The sequence below is a fragment of the Apteryx mantelli genome, unplaced genomic scaffold, assembly GCF_036417845.1.
Source record: "Apteryx mantelli isolate bAptMan1 unplaced genomic scaffold, bAptMan1.hap1 HAP1_SCAFFOLD_86, whole genome shotgun sequence".
Classification (NCBI taxonomy): domain Eukaryota; kingdom Metazoa; phylum Chordata; class Aves; order Apterygiformes; family Apterygidae; genus Apteryx; species Apteryx mantelli.
Window position 1 is genome coordinate 4,170 of NW_027118810.1, and position 16,752 is coordinate 20,921.

Here is a 16,752-nt window from a genome sequence, read left to right on the forward strand (position 1 = left end):
TGCTACTGTACCATCATCTATTGGCATAGCATGTGTCTATTTGCTCTTTTCCCTGATGGCAGTGGAGACTTGGGAGTTTCTGTCTCTCCTCACTCCTTGTTCCAAATCATAAGCTGCACCCTAAGTCATGCTAACACATTTGTGCAGCCATATGGAAAATAGATAAGTAGATGTATCTAAGCTAAAAGTATCATTTGATTCAGACACCCTGCTGAAAATGGGCAAAGAGCTCAAATCTGCCTTCACCTGCTTATTTAGCAACATCCTGAGTAAAGAAAATATCTGTCCTGCTGCATACAAGGAAAAGAGGGGCAGTAGGGTTTGGGGTAAAAATATCTGTCTGCACAAAACCTGTACATCCATGAAATCCTTATCTGAGTGAGGACAAGTTTGAAACTCTCAAATTCAGGCTAACCACACAGGCCAGAAGAAGAAACTGAACAAGTAGTCTTGTGTTTGCTAAAGCATTAACTTCTTCTAGTAGTACTTAGGGTGAAGGGATAAATTTCCTTTGAATGGAAGAAGTGTTACTGCAAAATATGCTTAGGCTGCTTAGATTAACAGCCCAAAGGAGCTGGGTTCTTAGAGGATAATAATCTAGAATATCCTTGGCATTTCTATTTCAAAACTTTCCCTCTGATAAATGAGCTTAAAGCATCCCTCAAAGAACTTGTTGTGGATGAGAGCCAGTGCCATTGTTTGATTTCAGCTCAGTGCTAAGGGTGCAGAGAAGACAAAATCCGAAGATACATGCCCTGGAGGGAGGGGATAGGGACAGACAATACCCGGGGATTGGCAGCCTTCCGTTCACTCCCAACAGTGTCACTTGTCTTGGGAATCAATCTGCCTCCTGCACAGCTTTCTCAAAGCATTTTTCATGTCCTCATTCCTAAAGGTATAGATAATGGGGTTTAACAGAGGGGTGATGGCCGTGAAGAAAACTGACACGACTTTGTCTGCAGGTAAAGTCTTGGCTGGCCTGAGATAGATGAAAATGCAGTGTCCCAGGAAAAGTGTCACCACCGTCAGGTGAGCAGCACAGGTAGATAATGCCTTGTGTTGCCCTTCCGAGAGATGGTTCCTCAGTGAGACCAAGATGACCACATAGGAAGTCACCAGCACCAGGAAGCAGACCACAGAGATGAGGCCTGAGTTGGCAACAATGAGCATTTCTAAGACATGGGTGTTTGTGCAGGCCAACCTAATGACCAAGGGGACGTCACAAAAGAAGTTGTCAATAGCACTGGGACCACAGTATGGGAGATTGAGGGTCAGGGCAGTGAGGGACATAGAATGTACCAGCCCTCCCATCCACATGACCGTGGCCAGCTGGAGGCACATCTTCCGGCTCATGATGGTGCCATAACGCATGGGGTTGCAGATGGCTATGCAGCGATCATAGGCCATGATGGTGAGGAGAAAGATCTCTGTGCAGGCAAAGAGGTGGAGGAAGAACATCTGTGCCACGCACTCCTCAAAGGAGATGCTCTTCTTGTCCACCAGGAAGTCAGCCAGCATCTTGGGCATCACCACTGAGGAGTGGCAGACGTCAATGACAGAGAGGTTGCTGAGGAAGAAGTACATGGGACTGTGCAGACGCTGGTCATGCACAATCATGAAGATGATGAGCATGTTGCCCAAAATAATCAGCATGTAGATGACCATGAAGATGGTGAAGAGGGTCAGCTCTACAGCATGGTTGGTGGTGAGGCCCGAGAGGAAGAACTCACTCACTGTAGTGTGATTCTGCCACGCCATGTTTATTGCTGCGTTGCACCTAGGAGAAAGGACACAGTGAAAGGTGAATTAAATTTATGGTATGAGAGGACAGAACATGATGACAATCATACAAACTTGAGACATATGGCGGAATAAAGACAGAACAGGGTAAAGCCTAGTAGTTTTACCCAAAAGGTGATGCCTAATATTGGCAGAGGCATTCAAGTTTGAAGGACAAGCGAGTACTGGAACAGGTTTTCAGGGGAGACTGTGAGATTTCTTCAGTTTCCAGACAATGCAATGCAAGCTGACTTACTTCTCTGACTTACTCAGGAGCTATCAGGTAGCAGGAAGATTTGCCTCCTGGCAGAATGTATCTCAGGATCCATCTTTCCTGATTTCAGGTGTCTAGTTTAAGCTACCTGTCTGCAATTGTCAGACATAAAATGGATGAATCTGTGCCTGCAGTTATTCCTCTTCCTTCACTGTAGAGGAAACCAAATGATTAGTGGAAGACTTCTGTGTTGGGCATTGCAGTTTAGTGAGATGACATCTGAATAGACTTCAGTGAAGTCAGTGCTAACGTCTTCATAGATCTCATAGACTAGGGATTTAGGCTTTCACTAAAAGATCATTTTTAAGACCCTAGATACTTGTTGCTGCTATTTGCTAAGTCTTGCCTGGTTTTCCAACCTCCTCCCAAAAGTAAGAGCACCCAGCACAGTCTCTGAGAGTGGCATGACACCTTCTTTTCCTGCTAGATAGCTTTCTGCAAATTCATTTGAGTGTGGTGTTCACTTTCCCAGCTGCGACCTTGCTTGGGGAGAACAGATTCACCTGTTTTTCAGTCAGGAACCAGTCAGAAACCTTAGCTGCTTGATATCTGATGTATTTACAAGGGATCAAGCAATGCAACACCTGCGGTCACGAATTCAGTAACCTTGAATATCTCTGCCCATTCCATATTCCAGTGTTCCTGTGATTTTATTTTCATTTTGAAATGAAAATTTAAAAATTTTGGCAAACTAATTAAAAGTACACATGCACAAACACAAAATCTTGTCTTTGGAATAGGAGTGAGACGAGAGGACATCAAATAGGAACCCTGTCCAACAAAGGAGAAAGCTTGTTTGCAGTGCATGGTTCAAGGTGGTCATGCAACAAAAATAATGATGTGGGAAATGGCAGGACTTCTCAAAGTTCCCCACCTTGCTAAAATGAAGCCATCTCTGAGCATGAACCCAGAGTTCTTGTATTTGGAAATCAATGTCACTGTGGTTTCCTTGCTGCTGACATGCTGAGCTTCTGAGAACAGGGCTAACCAAGCACCTGAACGATAGCTACATTTCTAACAGCATGTGGACGCTCCAGAAATGGCTGAATACCCCAAAAGTGGTCTGCAGCTGTTACAAGTGGAGCCACAAGCCTGTAAAATGTAGATTCACATTAGTATTTTCCTGTTACAGCTCCCATGACTAGCATTTTCACAGGGCTCTAAAGTTGCCAAGGACATGCATAGAGGCTCCTGTCTTCATTTGGAGTCTGCTGAGAGACAGATACTGATGTCTCCAAAGACACCTGGTAGAATCAGATGCCTGATTTCCTCCTGTACTCAAGGTCTTACAAAAATAACTGAAAAGCAACCAAACAGAAGTGTTGTTCTCCTTCCAGTCAATATCTCAGCCCCTTCTCCCTGCAACAAACCCAAAAGGAAACAGAGTAGGGAGGAAAAGTGAGCTTACTTATGTAGTTTCCAGTGGTGTCCGGAAAAAGAATGATTGTGAGTTGAATTCCAGTGTTTTTTCTCCATAAAAGAAAAAGTAATTTTTGGTCTGAAAAATGGAGATAGATAAACAAATTTCTTCCTTTTTATCAGCATCCGTAAATTCCTCTAGCCAGAGGAATTGGTAATTCCTGCAACTGAACAGGCAGGGTTCGCTTTGGTTTGGATTTTTTTTTTTTTTTTTTTGGTCCCTCTAATATAGCCAAGTTATCTTGAGCAGATGGTCCCCTCGTACTGAAAGATTGTCCTGATATTTAACTAGTGCAAGTCTTTACTTAAAAAAAAAAAAAGAGAGAGAGAGAGAGAGAGAGAGAAACAAAAATAATTTCTCAATTGGTCACTTCATGAACAATGCAAAAATCAAAATAGAAACTGAACTTCTTGCCTACTTCCAAAGTATACCTGCCAATATGAAGAAGAAATGCCCCCAAATCAGAAGCTGAAGCTCAACGCTGACAAGATAAACAGGGATGTAGAGGTGACTTACATCTTCAACCCTCCCCCATAACGGCTAGTTCTGGAGAGCAAGAGTTTGTGGTACTCAATTACTCTGAACACCAAATACAGAACTTTTTGTGCTGTGATGAAGTCATAGAGACCTGATAAAGCTTGGGCTGTGTGCTTGTCTGAAAGACAGATTTGGGGCTCAAGGAATGTTAAATTCATGCCTTACTAGACAGTCACAAAGGGATTTGTTAAATTATCCTAGGTTGTTGACAGTATAAGCTTTGGAAGAGATTTAATAAGTCCCTTGGGAGTAGAGCTGTGGGTCCAGTTAGTCACCCAGCAAATCTGTGTGGTTATAGTAGTTCGCACAATTGTTCAAAGTCCATTTCAATGGCCTTTGGAGACAAAGAACAAATGTTCACCCATGCCACATAACTCGCTTTGCCTTCTTAAAGCTGTTCTTGGTGACCTAACACCAAGTTTATGCACTGGGAGAGCAGAATACAGCCCATGAGCTCTGCCAAAATGACCTGGACTTAGGAAAGGGATCACAAACTCAGTGTGCAAGAAGGCCTCTGAATAAGAGCTGCCATGCTGAAAATCTGCACACTGCAGCTAGTGCAAACTGAGTGATCAAAAGCACCGATGGAGAACTGACAAAGGATTGCTGCTCCAGGCACTCATCTTAAGGGATTTTCCTTAAAAAGAGAGAACTATTAATAAACAATATGCCTAATGAATGGAATTCAAGCATTATGTTTCTTACCTCCTTGCAATAGTGACAAAAAGTCAAGTATGGGCAGGATTATTTTCTCCGGTTCTTCATTTACATCTTTAGCTGCTCTGTCAGTAAGAACTATGGAAGTTTAGAACAATTTTAGAACAGTGTGGGGAAAAAAGGGGAAAATCAAGCAAAGGAATTAACCAAGCCTCAGCTTCCTAAAATCCTATCTCAAAATGAAAACTTGCACATTGCTTTGAATACACTTCCAAAAAAAAAAGGGTAGAAAGTGACGTCTTTTGTATGGTAACTTAATCTTGGAAGAAACCACTTTTTTTTTAATGTTTCTCGGTGAGGCAAGAGAGTTCAGACACAGGCTGATATGTATGGCCTGCAGGTTACAAACTGAGGTACCAGGATTATCTGCACAGAAAGAGGTTAGATGCTAATTTGTCACAATGAAATTTACCTATTGCTGGTAAAGCTGAAAAACAGCAGCTGACCCTGGAAAGTGCAGCTGCTTTTGCTCTAGCTTTTATTTCTCCTCTGTGGCTACTTTTCTCCCAATTAGCCTGGGGAGTGCCCACCTCATGTACTCATTTCCTAGGATGCAGATTATGGGATTTAGCAGGAGGTGATGGTTGTTTTATGAAGACTGATATCACAGTGCCCTCAGTGAAGCTGGTGCCAAAACAGGAGTAAATGAAGATGCAATATCCCAGGAAGAGCATTACAACCATGAGCCAGATGGCAGAAGCATTGAAGGCCTTATGCAAACCTCTGGACAGATGTTTCTTTAGCAAGACTAGGAGGATGCCATAAGAGGCCAGTGGGACCATGAAGCAAGCGTAGATGAGCCCAGAGCTGGAGATTTTCAGCATCTCAATAATGTAGGTGTTTGTGCAAGCCAGCTTGATCACTGGCTGCACATCACAGACCAAGCTGTCAAATTCTGTGAAGTAGGGCAGTTTGATCGTAATTCCAGTCAGGCCACAGGGGATCCCTGTCCCCATGCACACAGCCCCAGCCAGCTGTAGGCATAGTCTCGCATGAGTGTGAGATGATAGTGCATGGGGTTGCAGATGGCCCTGCAGCAGTCATAGGCTGTTACAGCAAGGAGGCAGGTCTCTGTACAGACAGAGATGAAGGAAGAACATCTGGGACATACATCCTTCCAAAGAGATGATCTTCTCTGCACAGAAGAGGTCACCCAACATTTCAGGCTCTGTAACAGACAAATGGTGGATCTTGGGGAAAAAAAGGGTTGCTGAAGAAGAGGCATGTGGCTACAAGGATGTGTCAGTCGTGGTCAACAGACAGCATTACAAGGAGATTGCCAGCCAGAGTCATGAGGTGGAGGGGCAGAAACACCACATAGAGGATCATTTGTGCCTCTAAGCTGGAGGGAAGTGCCCGAAGGATGAACTATCTCACTGTGGTCTGGTTCAGTGTCACTTCTGCCATGCTTTTGGTCATGACAGAGGGAAGGAAATTTTTCACAGAAACATCTTTTTTTTTTTGGGGGGGGGGGGGGAGGTGTTAGTACTTGAGATCTATTTTGATCCTTTCATATTCCTACCAGAAATAAGAAAATAAAGGAATGGAGAGACCTGCTGAGTGGGATTTATGCATCCCAGTTTATACGTCACTGTAGACACAATAACTGTGAAAGACACTAAGATCATTGGCTGAAGTAACCAGCACATTTATATTGGCTCTTAAAGCCCAGCCTTTTTACTTTCCTTTACCCTAGACATGCTGAGTCCTTCTTGGAACCCTGCTACGTTTTTGGTCATAGAGCTGTCTTGTGTTAGTGAACTCCATAACTCTATAGCAAAGGTTATTAATTCAGGAGCTAGGTTTAGTTGTCAATGTTGTTTTGCAGTCTACTATATAAGAAACCCTTACTCTTTTCCACATAAAAGCCCGAAGTCATAAAATAAAGAGTTAAATTTCTTATAATAAGCTTTTCTGTTTGATAGGACATACCTGCTAGTAAGACTTAAAGCAATAAATCTAGTTATCTTTATTTATTTATTTATTTATTCACCAAGAAAAAAGTATAGGAATAGGTTGATCAAAGCCTCTAATTGCCTTCAGGGAGACCAGGAGCCTTTTTGATGTAGCAAAGGTATTTAGCTGGTCAGTGAGGCAGCAGGGGTTACAGAGTATTTTCAATAGAATAATTGTCAGCTGGAGTAGTTTACAAAAGGCAGTGATGGATAATCCATCACTGAGAAATGACACAAGAAAATAATAAGAATAAGAATAAGAATATCAACCCAAATGACAGGACTGAATAGTCTTCTTGAAAAACCTGCTTGATTTGCAATGCGAGTTGAATTCAGCCCTGTGCTCACTAGAAGATCAAAGTAGGTGATGCATTTATAATGAAACCAGCTAAGAGTCAGTATTCTATTAATAAAGTGGGATATTTGCAATCTTGTTGGTGGTGCTAGGCTGAATTACATTGGGCTGACAGGCGGAATAGTAAAATTGAAAAAAATACACTGTATCAGTTTTCCTTTATAAAAATTCCTGTGAACACAGCACCCAAAGAATATTTGAAATTCTCTCTGCAAATGCATGTAGCTACATATGAGACTTCTCTGGGAAGAGCATGAAAAATAATTCAGTACTATTACTAATTCTGCCCTGCTTTGGAGTTCTGGAATCTCTTCTGTTTGTTACTTCTTATGCAGCGAGCAATTGTTGACCTGGATTAAGAGACTGTCAATACAGAGGTTTCAGGCCAGACTGTAGCAAATGCAAACTCAAGATGTTGTGTAAATGGTGTTACGCGTAATGAATTCAGCCAAATATTCTTCTCCCAAGTAATAAAGCCAGACTTCCCCTGATAGAGAAGCATAAGAAAAATCTTGGCTGTCTTTCTTTCTTTTAGAGTTGCAGTCCTCTGTTCCTTTCCAAATGCATAAGTTCTTGTTTCAGCCTGAAGTGCAATCACTCAGAACAGTTCCTCTTAAATCTTGGGAACTGGGGCTTTTAAACTGAAGCACAGAGTCCATTACTGAGATATTCAAGTTCTTACAGACACAGGCACACATCCTGTGACAGTCCCTCCAACACCTGAGTGACTGCTTGGGAGAGTTACTAAAGTCACAGGTTCTTTTCTAAGAAGATGTCAGAAAGCAGCAAGCGGGGCTGCTCCACAAGCAAAGGTGAGCTGGGAGCCCAGGGTGGCCACAGCATGGGCAGCACCTGCACCAACAGAGCACAGTCCCACAGCACCCAAGCAGGTCTCGGTTGCGGATAGCAGTGGGTTCTGTCAGCAGTGTAATAATCATCAGACCAGGCAAGATAATGAGTCAGGTCCAAGCTCAACACAGGAAGCTGTTGGAGATGACCTTGGATTTCAATACATACAAGATCTTATTGCCTGTGGTTGGTGATTTGTGAACAAGTGGAAACATTATCACTCAGCAATGGCCAAAAGAGCCACAGTGAGAATGACAGCCAGTCAGAAACAGAGTAGCTGCAGCTGGAGACATCCCACCTCTGACAAAGGAACAAATGCTCCAGAATGACTCACTGATAATAAAACCTCCAACTGCAAAATCTGTGTGGGAGAAAATTTGAAGGTAGTTGACTGCTGCTCAGCCCTCCTGGTTGACTTCCAAACTGCTGCAAGACATTGCAGTGGAGCTTCCACACCCATGCCAGAAAGCTGCAACGTGTGAATACTCTCAGGTCATATGCTTTTAGTACATAGACAGTAGGAACAGGCTGATCAGTACTGTCAAACTACTGTTGTGTGTTGAATGTATAAATGTTTGTAGCTTCGCAATTACTGCCGTATGTTGAGTGTATCTTATAAAGCACTTATAGTGTGTTAGTCATTTAAATTACATAGTAGCAATATTTTTTTTACTTAAACTGTAGATGTGTAATTTACAAGTTTAGGAGTGTGTGTATTGCTTCCCATATCCTGAGATTGAACCACAGCTCAGCTGGTCTGGGCCATTTGCTTGAGCTATATTATCACATTAATTGCCATTGTCAGAACGATACAGAATTAGCAATGGATACACTGATTGAATAGGCTTTATCTATGGAATGATTAGAAAAGGCCACTTCTCCTGATCCTAGATGGGACAAGACCTGAGCAGCTGCTAACTGGCAGAAACTGAATGAAATTCAAAAGCAAGTTGAGGCCTATGACGACTGTTAATAGCTGTGGGGTGAGGGGCAGAGGGTGCCAGTTCTTTGCCACGATATTGTTAAGCCTCTTGTAATCCATACAGGGCCGTAGTCTTCCTCCCCTCCTCTGGCATGAGGAGCCACTAGGAGAGGTAGATAAACCACTGTGCCAGATTGTCCCTGAGGTGTTCTTTGAGGGCTGCTAATTCAGGGTGGCAAGGCATCCCCTTTCTTGGGATCAGGTCAATGTGGCAGTCATATGTGTCATAGGGTGGTAGCATTTCTTCCCCCTTCTTCTCAAAGACATCTGTAAAGCCACTCATAGTGTTTTGGAGGGAGTAGGGCAGTGACTGAGGCAGAGGCAGAATTACAGTCCCGGAGCCTGGGTGATTCAGGGTGGCAGGCTGTGGGGCTTGGCAGAGCTCTGGTGGTGCAGGGATCTTGGTTCTGAGGCTGTGTGTGGTGAGAACAGAGCCATGGTCTGTGGGTGTCATACTTGGCCCAGTTAGCGTGCAATTATGTTCCTTGGTTTTTATCTTCCAGGGGGGTGTTGCAGGGCTCTTGGCATTAATCAAGTCCATGGCAGCCATGCAGCCAGGAAACTGCTCATCCAGTGCAGAGCCAGGGACGTGGAAATCTCTGGACCAACTCACAAAGGTGCTGTGGTGGGGGACACAGTCATAAGATGATCCTATAGCAGGAGAAAGCCTCACTGTCACAGCCCCTGGTACTCACGGGTGATTCAAAACACCCTGATGTCTGCTGGAAGGGCAGCACAGCTGGGCACAAGGAACTGAGCAGATTTCTGGAATTCACAGAAGACAATTTCTTGGTGAAGGTGACTGATGAACTGACTGGGAGAGATGCTTTGTTGGACCTGATACACTGGAGGGCATGGCTGCTATTCAGAGGGACCTTGACAGGCTGGAGAAATGGGCTAACAGGAACCTCCTGAAATGAAGGAAAAGCAAATCCTATGGCTCGAATCTGGGTGGAATAACCCCATGCAACAGTGCAGGCTGTGTCCAACTATCTAGTAAGCAGGTCTGCAGAGAAAGATCTGGGGATTCTGAAAGACAAGAGCTTGAAAACGAGTCTGCAGTGTGCCCTTGCAACAAATGAAGGCCAACCACATCTTGGGTGTATTAGTAAGAGTGCAGCCAGCAGGCCCGGAGGGAAGTGATCCTTACCCTCTCTTTAGTACTTGTGAGAATACCTCTAGAGCGTTGTGTCCAATTTTGGACTCCCCAGTACATGAGAAACATTGACATACTGGAGCAGGTCCAGTGGAGGCTATCAAGATGTTCAGGGGACTTGAGCACATGATGTACAGGGAGATGGTGAGGAAACTGGGCTTGTTCAGCCTTAGGAGGAGAAGGTTCATGGGACACCTTTTTGCTATCTACAACTACCTGATCAGAGGATACAGAGAAGACAAAGCCAGGCTCATCTCAGATCTGCACAGTGATAGTGCAAGAGGTAATGGACACAAGTTGGAACATGGGAAATTCTTATTAGATATATGTTTCTATTTAATTTGTTATTATTGTTATTATTATTTACCATGAGAGTGCTCAGATACTGGAAGAAGTTCCCCAGAAAGGTCATGGAATCTCCATCCTTGGAGGTGTTCAAGACTTAACCAGACAAATCCCCAACAATTTCATCTTATTAGACCTGCTTTGAGGAGGGTTTTAGACTAGATGACCTCTGGAGGTTTCTTCCAATTATTCTATGACTCTAAGATTACAAATGCTTTGAATCAATAACATCCTCTTCTACTATTTTGTGTGTAGAACACCAAAGCGTTAACACTGCTATAATGTAAGTTATGTGGTAGCTAAATGCTCAAAAAGAAGAAGGTGTTTATTTTCTCCAGCCTTAGATGTGAGATTCATCCATCCAAAATCAGATTTCTATCGTATAGATATCTATACCAAAACTTGTATTGCCTTTGTGCAGGTAATAGAATTGGTCATATCTCAGGTATGATTCGTCTCCTCAGGTAGGGACGGACTTTAAAACCAGGTTCACCTATCTGCGTTTATGTTTCTACAGGATATATGTGCACATCCCTCCAAAGCTCCTGTTACAGTAAATGGGAATCTATGGCTCAGTTTATTTGGCCACACATAGGAATCTTGTACCATCAGGGAGGCCCCCAGGTTTTCCGTCTGACCTCCAGTTTGTGCTCCACAAGCCAAGGGTCTCCCTTGTGTTGTACTTACCAGCCCCTGAAGATATTTTATGGCATCTCAGGTGTCACAAGAAAAGTGTGTCTAGGCAGGCAGCAAGTCCTCTTTCATTTGTAAAATGAACCTAAAACAACACCACCAGCTGTGGATGTCCGTATTGGAGATGTCTGAAGGTAAGGGAGATGGATCCTTTAGGAGTCACTCTCCTGACTCCTGCTGGAGCGAGGGTCTGCTCTTCTGAACCTAAATCATAAAAACCCTTCCTGCAGTAAGTGCAAAAGGAGAAACATCTTGAGGGCAATTCACACTCTTCCGTCACCCCCATCAAATACCTGTTTTAAAATGAGTCTTAAAAGAGGGCAGAAATTTTTCCTCTTTAGTTTTGATCTTCACTGAACGAAACACACTACAGTGTGTTTCAAATACAGAATACATGTAAAACTACTCTCATTAATGCTTTTTACCTGGTTTTTAATCTGTTATTTATTTTTCTAGGTGCAATTCATGACAAAAAAATGAATGAGGACTTTAAAACCAGGTCAGGAAAATGATTCTACTGGCATTTGGAAACCTTTATAAATGTCAATACCTCTCTTTCTAGCGTTCCTCATGATTTACACTGTGACCATGTCTGGGAACAGCCTCATTGTTGCGCTGTTTGTGGCTGATTTGCACTTTCATAACCCATGTACTTCTGCTTGGGAAATCTGTCAATGTTCCACTGTCATGCCCAAGACGCTGGCCAGTTTCCTGAGTGGAGAAGAAAAAAATCAATGTTTTTGGCTGTATTACTCAGAATTATATTTTTTAGTTTTCTACCGGGTGCAAAACTTTATTGCCTGTTGGCAAGGTCTTTGTGGTTAGGATTAGCAAATAGGCAAAGGATTTTATTATGAAGCTTGCATGAGTGAACAATGCTGCTTCAACTAGTAACTGTGTCTTGGTCATGTGGTTCTTTAGATATCGACATAATGGTATCTGATTGACATAATGGTATCTCCAATGCAAAAGTCAACTTTCTGTGCACCACCCCCTTACAAAATTGTAATTTTGTTGAGGGATGTTATAAAGGCGCTGCCTCCAGCAGGCTCTGGGACCCAAGGATTCCTGTCTGGGCAATGGAGCCCAGCCTGGTGCACTGAGGGGAGGCCTCTCCATCCCAAGCACAGCTGCTGCTCTCCTGTTTGCAAATTCAACCAGTAGTGAGGCTGAGTGTGTATCCCAGACCCAGACCCAGACCCAGACACACACACACACACACACACACCCCCCAGGTTAAGGGGAAATACAAACACTCTGTCCCCCTCCGCCCGCAGCTATTGCCAAGGTACACGGGCACTATGACCTGTGATCCCTGCTCCAGCTGCTGACACTGAGACCCTCACTCCACTCACCCTGGCCCCCTCTGTAGCTGATATTTGAGTACACTGGCCCAACAACCCATGGTCCTGCTCCGGTGACTGATGCTAGGACCCTCTCTTCCCCAGTTACTGGCACCACAGACACAGGAGCCATTATCACCTGAGGTCTGACTCCAGTTTCTGGGCCCAATCCACTCACCCTTGTCTCTCCACCTAGATCTTACAGCACTCACAAACGGGATACGAAGACTCGAGCTATAAGAAAACACTTGAGTCCTGGTTAAGGTGGATTGGAAAGGCACCATTAAAACCACTGCAGAAGGTCAATATCTTGAAGGGTTAAGCAATCACAAAGTCAGTCTATCTCATGGACCATGGTGTACCTCCACAGGCTTGACTTGAGTGTTCAGTCAGCAGCTAAAGGCTGGTAACATCTTCCTGCCTGTACCTGTGGTTCCATGTTCTACTCAAATACTAAAGACTGTGGTTTGGGGATCACTCAGCTGGCTGGTTTGATCTCAGATGTGCAGGCTCGTAGGCTGCATAGAATTACCCACTCCCAATATAGCATTAATTGATCTGTAGAGCTAAAGGAAGGTATTGATAAAGATTTTGAGAGACTGTGGGTGGCAGCTGAGTGTAGCAAACATGAGAGACCATCAGTTTTGGATAAAACAGTGATCAAAGTGATCCCAGTCACACGTGAAGAGGACGAGGTGGTCTTAGAATGGGAGATCCCTCTCCAAAAGTTATCTTTCCAAGTCTACAGAATTGGAGGAAGGAGGAATTTGTGAAATGGTCCAAGCTACATTGCCAAGGTTGTGGTATTTCAAACTTTGGAAATGACACTATCAGTAATGCTGGGCAGGAAAGTTATAGAGACATTCCCCGTAGAAAGCTTGTAACTGTGTTACAACCATGAGCCAATGTAAATGCTACCAGGGAATTCCTGGCTAGAGAAAGAGGGGAGACCCTAAAAAAGATCGGCAGGCATTGTTTGGTGGAGAGCAAAGCTTGCTCCCATATTGTTGGTTATTGCCCTGCTGTACAGAACACCCATATTAAGAGGCACAATGTATTATGTGAGTTATTGGCAAATGAAGTTGCCTACGCAAAGGCGTCTAGTACCATCTTAGAGGCCCTAGGATATCTGACACCCATACAGGACTGGTAGATCTGGCATAGGGCCTATGGGAGACCTATGCCTTTCTGGAGCATCAGAGAGACACCAGCTGAGATACCCATACTATTTCAAGTGGCATGACATACATGTCTGTATGTGGCCAACTGAATCCCACTGAAACAACTGAATCCCTCCTTGTCCATCGGCTTTAGGATAAGGTGAATCATGCCCTGACTTCTCTTGACAGCTCTGACTGGAGGTGGGATTCAGCTGCCTTTAAAAAAAAAAAAAAAAAAAAAAAAGAGAGAGAGAAGAAAAATCAAGTGACATTTGAGGGTAAATCACTCTAATAAGGTGTTTTTATTGAAGTATCACTCTCTGGAGACACTTCTCTTTTCCACTTGGATGAATGAGAGTGTCTGTTCCATGAACACTGATATTGCCCAAGATAGGAGACATAAGGCCATATCCAGTATGCAGGGTTTTTCTGAAGGGACCCAGGCAGCTGGCAGTGAAAAGCAGATTTCTGCACAACACAGTCTTGAGCCAAAAGCTCCTCTGATTGCATTGTCCATTGCCTACTACCCCACACAAGCTGCAAGGCAGAACATTTTCTGTGCTAGTAACTCTCTGGAGAAAAGTCTTCTCTTTAGGGCATGTTTCACCTCCACATTCCTCAGGGTGTAGATCAAAGGATTGAGGACTGGCGTGACAACATTATACATAAGCGTGGCTATCATTGTCCAGCTGGGTGAATTCCCTGAGGAAGGTGGCACATAGTTAAAAATAACAGGGACATAGAGTAAAGCCACTACTGTGAGATGGGAGATGCAAGTGGAGAAGGCTTTCCTCCTTCCCTCCTTGGACTGGACTTTCAGTCGGAGGAAGGAAAAAATGTATAGGTAAGAAAAGAGTGTGAAGACAAAGGGGCCTGTTGCAATACTCCCTGTGATGATGTTGAGAAGGCTCAGGTTGAGCTGGCTGTTATTGCAGGCCAGTCTCACCAGGGGCTTAATTTCGCAGAAGAAGTGGTGGATGTGGTTGGGGCCACAGAAATGGAGCCGGGAGGTCATGACTGCGTGCATCAGAGCATGAAGGAAGCCAATAGTCCAAGCAGCTGCAGCCAGCAGCAGGCAGGCCCGTGGCCTCATGATCAGGGTGTAGCGCAGGGGGTTGCAGATGGCCACAAAGCGGTCATAGGCCATGACAGCCAGAAGTAAAGCTTCACTGCTTCCCACGAAGTAGAAAAAGTGGAGCTGGCTTAGGCAGCCAGTGTAAGAAATGCCCTGGTGCCCCGAGAGGAACCCAGCCAGCATCTTGGGCACGGTAACTGTGGAGAAGAAAATATCTAGGCAGGAGAGGTTGCAGAGGAAAAAGTACATGGGGGTGTGTAGCCGGGGTTCACATGCCACTACAATCATGATTGCCATATTCCCCAGCAGGGTAGACACGTAGAGCAGTAAGAAGAGCATGAACAGGAATTTCTGCAGCCCTTGAACATTGCTCAGGCCAAGGAGGATGAACTTCCTCACCTCTGTCTGGTTATCCATCCCTGCAGGGAAAGAGATAATAACTTAGCAGTAACTTCCTATCTTTCTGTTCTGAGCTGCTATATCCATTTCCCAGAGTCCTCTTCCATAAGCTGCATCATCAGCTGATGCTGCCTCATAAATGGAAAAGATCAGATATTGAGTCTGGAAAGGGGCACACAAGAATTCCTTGATTTCCCACCCCAGCTGTTTCAACAAATACTGGAACTGTTGTAACCTATATGGTCAATACTGATGCTGGAACTGCCACCTGCGTACCAGCTCACTGAAAGGAATGGCATGTTTGAGAATAGCAAGCAAAGAAAATTATGAGGAAGAAAGACAAGCAGGCAGGCAGGCAGGCAGGCAGGCAGGAAAGGAAGAATGAAGGTTGGTTACCTAATGTTTACATGAAGATTACTCTGAAATCCTGCAGGTTTTCCTTCTCTAAGTCAAAGAAGGGTCCTGTAATATGTTTTCTTCATTCCAGTTCCTAGCTGAATAAACTGTATCTCTCCCGAAGCTGAAAGAACTACAGTAGTATAGCTGATCACATATATTACACTGCTTTCAAAGAGGATTAATTCTGGCTGTTCAGTGGAGTCAGAAAGCCTTTATACAGTACTCTCTGCCACTGAAACAATCACATTTATTTCCAGCAAAGGAAAATTTCTGTCTCTCTGATAACTCCTCTTGGGATCAAGCCTCTGAATCTTATGGGACTTCAGTTCTGAAAACATCAAGGCATAGTGTTTTAGGGACACAGAAATCTAATGATGTTGTGGGGAGTTGAACTGATCACTGATAAAACAACAGTTAGTTTTCCTCTTCTTCTAGCCACATCCTGTTAATATTGGTAATGATTATTTGTACAGCAAGCTCTCATAAGCAGGAGGAAGGTGTAGAATCAAAAAAAAAAAAAAAGAAGAAAAATGAAATATGCGAGGTTATAACACCTAATTCTCAGAAAGAGTAACAGTTTTAATGGGGAATTTTCCAACAAGTTTGTTACATCTTTTTGAAATTCCCAAGTATAATAAGTTGAATAGGTATCATGGCTTCATTGGACCTGATACAACTACACAGTTGACCTCTGTCTCTGACTTAACATCTTTTGCTCCCTTTATAGTCCTTATTTTATTTTATTTTATTTTTAACTTCTAAAGTTGGAGATAACAAACTATGATGATTTTTTTTTAAGACCTCAAATACCTAAAATAGCACCCGATAATGCAATAGTAGACACACACATTCAGGGAGCGTTTTCGGAATATGTATGTTTCAGAGATGAAGCTGATATAAGATCTCATACCCATGACTCAGTCCACTACCTGAACACTTGTACTGGAACCATTGTTCTTAGTGCTGTTCTGTGCACAGGATAGCTAAGATGATTAAGGCTGCAAAAAAGTTTTAGGATTACTCTGGTGATATCTAAGCATTTCTCTGTAGTTTCTCATTCAGAACTTTAGCATACAACCTCTGATAACATACATGAGACCATTTATGTGTGAATATTTTAGTTATAAGACAGGCGCTTGTTGCTAGTCTGTAGTATGAATGGATATGATACACATGAAGGCAAACGGGAATTTATTAGGATCATTCAGAAACTCAAATCAGCTCTAGAAGCAGGAATCTAGTGTTGTTTCAGATGTCCTAGCACCTGAGTGCAATTCAGCTTGACAACCATCAATACCCTCAGGATGCCAAAGG

The 16,752-nt window shown here is 43.5% G+C and overlaps 2 protein-coding genes across 2 annotated transcripts; both read right to left on the minus strand.

Annotated features, from left to right (window-relative positions):
* Positions 1-822: 822 nt before the first annotated feature.
* Positions 823-1,758, minus strand: LOC136996731 (olfactory receptor 4E1-like). Its single transcript, XM_067317564.1, has one exon. It carries the CDS (start codon positions 1,756-1,758, stop codon positions 823-825), a length of 936 nt encoding a protein of 311 aa, XP_067173665.1.
* A 12,375-nt stretch (positions 1,759-14,133) lies between these two features.
* Positions 14,134-15,057, minus strand: LOC136996732 (olfactory receptor 12D1-like; the record flags this gene model as incomplete). Its single annotated transcript, XM_067317565.1, has 1 exon — positions 14,134-15,057. A coding segment is annotated over exon 1 (924 nt), but the record flags the coding sequence as incomplete, so codon positions are not given.
* Positions 15,058-16,752: the final 1,695 nt, after the last annotated feature.